Below are 6000 nucleotides of genomic sequence, written 5' to 3'. Positions count from 1 at the left end.
TTGACTCAGGCATCCTACAGTTAGATAAATCTTTTCCTTTACTAATTTCTGTTCTGTAGACAGAGGCGTATCTAGGTTCCCACCTTTGGGGGGGGCTAAGCCTCTAGGTAAAAGCTATTATTTTCCTGTGACCCAGCCAAACTAGGTTGGTCTGGGGGAAGGCTCCACCATAAGACATTTTTTAAAATATCCTCTTAAAATAGTGTTCTCTAGTGGGTTTTAGGAAGAGCAATTAACACATTCAGATTTAAAATATGGCACAACAATAAACATATTGAAGATATCTGCTGAAATAGGTGCTAATTATACTGTAGCATGGTAGGGATTTGCAGCTCAAGTGAGTAGGTTAACATTGTAGGCTAGAGTTCACTAGCTAGTTATAGCTGGCAGAGCTACTGAGTAGGGTAGCATACCCACAGGATCAATGAACCAGCATGATAAAACAGAGCCACGACATCTGTAATTAACTCATGATGATTTAACCATTTTGTTTCTTCTACTATTGTAAACTTGATGTGCTAAACCTTAATATCCAGCAGCTGATTATGGCAGCTTTCACCAGCTTGGGTCGGACAGGCGCTCCAAGTCTGTTAACTAGACGTTATCACCGTCTATCTGCACGCTCGCAATGCTCGCTAACTGATTCACTCACTCACGACCAAACAGAGCCTTGCACTTGCCACCACAGTCTCACACAGGCGGGAATCATGTGCTACTCGAGCCTATATTCCTAAGCCTAAAAATTCAACAAAATAAGTTCACTTAATCGGGTGTTAGGTGTATATTTGAGAATCTCAAAAAACATATATTTTTGGGGGGATAAGGACACTTTTGGGGGGGCTCCAGATAGGGCTAGATACGGCCATGTCTGTAGATAGAGAAACATCTAGGGTGTATGATAGAATCATAATTTTGTCATCAACTCAGTGAAAAGTGAACATCAATACAATATTGATTTGTAACCTCCATATCATACAAGAACTATAAAAGTATGTTGTGACACATTGGCGCATTTTTAACAGAGAGTTGCTGTGCTGTGAATGAACACTAAGCTGTATTTTAATTTTTTTTTGGTGAGGGAAACTGTTAATTGCCTTTAACTGTTATCTTTACTCATATCGTTGACAAAAAAAGCATGTTGTGTCAAATAGTATTTTGTTTTGTAACCTTCATATCTCTCAAGAACTTGTAAAAACAAAGCATGTCTTGTTTTGTAATTGTGTTCATGAGTTTCTAACCAAATGCAAAATATGAAAAAGATCTGAGGCAGCCAAGAGATGATTTGCCACTGACCAAATCCTAAGCACTTCATTGGAACACATGCAATGAAAGAAAGAGTACTCAAAACTGATGTTCAAACATGATGCTCAAACAAACTTGTATTGTTTTTAAAAAGTCCTCCTTTCAGACTTTTGTCTGAAGATCGTTTTTAGTGCACTACCAAATGTGCCTTCCTTGAACCTATAACATCAGCTCTGGAGGATCCGTACAGACCATTTGGAAATAATGCTGATAAGCAATGCGGTCCAAGCATTGTACACTGGGACTGATCACATGCCCTAAACACTGATGGCTGTGTTTATTCAGAAGGTAAAAGTGTTGTGTGTATCATAACCAATTCTGTTGTGCTTTTTCTGAGCTTTATCAGATGTGGTAAGTAGAACTGAAATGATATCTTAATTTGAAGAGATCCCATTAAAGATACTGTTTCTCAACACCGTGGTTCCAAAGTCACATTTATTTGACTTCTAGCAAGTTCACCAACACCTAGTCACCAACACCAAAGTTGTTAATAATGTGCACTGTATATTAACACACTGCGAACCACTGTTCGACCTGGAGGGTCCCAGGGAATGCAGACCTCCCCTTGATTTGTCACAAATTCCTTGAACATCCTTGAAACTGTGAAATCAGTTAAGTCAGACAATATTTTATTGCACCCAAAGGAAAGAAATCATAAGGAACAACAGCACATTCTTAAATAAGGGAGTGTTTTCAGTGAAGTTAGTGAAAGTTGAATAAGGGAGTTTATAAAACAATTGGGTTCTATCGCATTATTTAGCTGTTTCTGATTGGACGAGAGACGTTCCATGAGTTGGATTATCCGTCAACATACCAACAGTTTGGGACTTTTCTCAGCTAATAATAAATCACTCCGCGATGAAATATTCACGTTGATGATAACCGTTAATTAAAAATTCTTAAAATTCCTAACCAAGACGTTGACAATGGAACTATTTTTTGTTGCGGAGACAATGGCGAAATAAACCATTTTTAATCAATAACTTCGTGTTGAAATGTTAATTTGTTGATGGTAGAATTGTTTTATAAGAGCAATATAGCACTCGTGGGAGTGGGGTAGTTAAGGGATAATCCCACGGGTGTTGTTGCCTACACCACTCGGCCTGCGGCCTCTGTGGCTACGGCCGAACACCACCCGTGGGATTATCCCTTACCTACACCACTCCCACTGGTGCTATATTGCTTAAGTATTCAGTGCAGTTGATGAAGGTTGAACAAGGGAGTGTATTCAGTGAAGTTAGTGAAGGGGGACACTTAACTGACACAAACCTCTAACCAATCAATGCCTACATACATGGTCAAAATAGTTGGTACCCTACCGTTAAAGAAAGAAAAACCCTCACTGAAATAACTTGAAACTGACAAGCCCTAGTTTTGTCTTATCTGTCCAAAGGACATTCTCCCAGAAGCCCTGTGGCTTGTCAATATACATTTTGGCAAATTTCAGTCTGGCTTTTATATGACTTGCTTTCAACAGTGGTGTCCTCCTCGGTTGACTTTGGCTCAAACAGCGACGGATGGTGCGATCTGACACTGATGTACCTTGACCTTGGAGTTCCCCTCTAATCTAGTTGGAATTACAGTAGTTCTGGGCTCTTTGGTCACCATTGGTATTATCCTTTCTCTTCAATTTGTCATCAATTTTCCTCTTGCGGCCACGTCCAGGGAGGTTGGCTACAGTCCCCTGGACCTTAAACTTCCTTAAACTTCTGAATAATATGTGCAACTGTAGTCACAGGAATATCAAGCTGCTTGGAGATGGTCTTATAGCCTTAACCTTTAATATGCTTGTCTTTCTAATCTCCTGAGACAACTCTGTCCTTAGCTTTCTGTGGTCCATGTTCAGTGTGGTACACACCATGATAAATAGGCTGACTGACTGATTTAAATAGGCTGACTGACTGATTACAAGTTTGAAGACACCTGTAATGCTAATTAGAGTTCAGGCCAGCTTAATTCGTTTAAAAAAAATTATTATTCTGTTGAACCACAATTCGAAAGCAGTACCTGATTTTCATTTGTTAATTTTCAGTACATTTTTATTTATTATTATTTTAGTCAGTTTCAAGTTAAATCAGTGACCATTGTGGCTTTTTCTTCCTTAAATGGAAGGGTACCAACAATTTTGTCCACGTCGGTACTTTACCTAGAAATCATTTTCACGTAACTGACACAAACCTCTAACCAATCAGTGCCATCATATTCACGTGCTCCACTGCATAATGTAGCACATGTGGAGAGCGGTGGTAATGTTAGAAAGAAACAGCAGTAACTAAACACAATTGTATTAACTGAATGGAGTTGGATAAGTTAAATAATAGCTTAGGCCTAGAAAAAACAGCAAGTACACAAGATTAAAAATCGGTAAACAAACAGCCTTATGTATTAATACCTATTCAATTAAACAGTTAAATCAGTTAATTCCAACCCAAGGATTTTTTACAAATGAAGCAGTACAATTAGAGTATTAGAAGGAAGAGTTAAGTTTATATAAATAGATAGATAGCATAAATGAGTAGACTCCTAAAACATAAAGATACGTACTGTATATATAAAGATTTTTTTTCAATGATCAATTTCAAAGTGACAAAATGGAAATATATTTAAACACATACTTTCACAGTTCTTTCTTTCACAGTTATTAATAACATCTTTAGATGTTATTAACAAGAGCAATCCGAGATTTCTGACCTCCAGCAAGGGTTGACGTTGATAGTAAAGCAAGATCTATCTCTCGGGGCGAATGATTCACATTGTAGTATGGGTGAGGATTTTGGTTTGATTTTTAGTTGTAAATTTCATTAAAATCCGGTCATTGGTTTTCGAGAAATGTCACTTTAGGTGTAAAAACAAAGATCCGGATCCAGAATCTGGATCCAGATCATCCCAAGATCCACCTCTTGTGAAAATTTCAGAAAGATCCGCCCAGTAGTTTCTGATAAATCAGACAAACAGACAAACAGACAAACAGACGGACAAATAAATAAATAAATGAACAGACCCGATCGCATAACCTCCTTGCTGGAGGTAATAAATTAACGGACCCGATCGCATAACCTCCTTGCTGGAGGTAATAACTGTGAAAGAAGTACATTAGGCAACTTTGCTGATAAAGGGTTGGCAATAGTACATCCTTGTAGCCTGGATACCAGCCTGAACTCCGCCCACAAAATTTTTGTTCTGGGAGATTCAGTCTGGAATCGAGTTAGTTGGGAGAGATTTAACGTTTCAAAAAGGTTGAAACGCAATCTAAACCAATCAAATTGTAAGGGTGGGCTTTATACGTTGATGGACAGATATAGATAGAATATACCGGAATATACATCGAACAAAGATGGCGCCGTCTCGGGAGCTTAGTGGGACATATTTTATATGATTTAAGCTATCTACACGACTTTTTTATGTCTACATTGACTCGGTTAGTTGTGTATACGCAAAACGAGTGTTGCCGAGGATTTTAGGTCCTAACTAAAGCACTCTAGACCATTATTGATCGGTTATGCTAACGCGTTGGCCAAAATGATCGTTGAAACTAATGGTAGCTTCTAGCCTTGAGTGCTAATTAAGTAACGTGAGCAGGCATATCTCAGCAGATATTGACAGCGCATTCATTTTGAAAGAGGAACAGAGAAACGCGATCAAGGCATTTGTCGATTGAAAAGATGTTTTTGCCGTCCTTCCTACGGGAGCAGGTAAAAGTTTAATCTGTCAGATGGTAATACTACGTTGCGCTGATTGGTTCTAGGTATCCAATTCAGCGAAGAGGAATTTTCTTTCCTGGTTCGTTGAAACACGCCCCATAATCACAGCCCAATTGTCCGATCTCAGACTCATATTCTGACTAGAATTATGAGTATGACATCGTCAGGCTAACATCCTTGACCAATTTCTGCAAATTATGTAAAATTGTAGGATTTAGTATGTCATCTGGTACTGCATTAACCCTTAATGGCATGTGTACAATTGCAATAATTTTAATCTTTGTAGGTATCAAGAGTCCAAGAGACAGCTTAAATAACAAAGTTGTATAAAACTTTCTGGAAAACATCCAAGTGTCTTTGGTTTGTCTAGGGTGTTTGGGAATAAGGAAATTGCACAGTGTGATTTCGCCTTTATTATAGCTCAGAAAAACACCTTTGATTCAGACATGCTCACGATTACTCGTCAATTAATAAGACATACCACATGGTTGATTCCTGGCAACCGTGCAGGCAAAATATGATTTTCTTCAGTATCACAAGAGTTATATTAACAATATTGTGTCAAAATGAAAAACAAAAACAAAACAGATTTAATATCCACATGTGACTCTTTGACCCCCTGGCTGGTTTGTTGTCTTATATTGGAACAGTGCAACACTCACCTGCCTTCCCTTATCTTTCTGTCTCAAATGAAAAATACAGATATATCAACACATTTCCTTTGAGTACAACTGAAACTAAAACACAGACAGATCCCTAGTTAACCAATGGCTGTGTGTACAAAAATATGATTTAACTATGCCTATTTTTGTGACAGGCAGTTACAGGCGTAGCCTCTTTATATCCTCACTGCGGAAGTCCACACGAAGGGACAACACCTGCCGCACCTCTGCAGGGGTCAGACGCCATGTCAGTGGAGCCGAGTTAGGACCCCAATAGTCCAGTATTTCCAATACCTACACACAGAAAGCAAATCAATGGATTCAATGGAACTGTG

General features: G+C 38.6%; 1 protein-coding gene across 1 annotated transcript in view; it reads right to left on the bottom strand.

Annotated features, from left to right (window-relative positions):
* Positions 1-5458: 5458 nt before the first annotated feature.
* The window catches only part of cog4 (component of oligomeric golgi complex 4), a 57409-nt gene continuing 56867 nt past the window's right edge, over positions 5459-6000 (bottom strand). The window contains exon 19 of the mRNA XM_080843186.1: positions 5459-5959. Coding sequence (XP_080699312.1) covers positions 5825-5959 — 135 coding nt within the window. The 3' untranslated portion in view covers positions 5459-5824. The remainder of the gene's footprint in view (positions 5960-6000) is intronic.

Source organism: Sprattus sprattus, assembly GCF_963457725.1.
Source record: "Sprattus sprattus genome assembly, chromosome: 8".
Lineage (NCBI taxonomy): Eukaryota > Metazoa > Chordata > Actinopteri > Clupeiformes > Clupeidae > Sprattus > Sprattus sprattus.
Note: the sequence above shows the minus strand (reverse complement) of the source record. Positions and strands in the feature narration are given on the sequence as shown.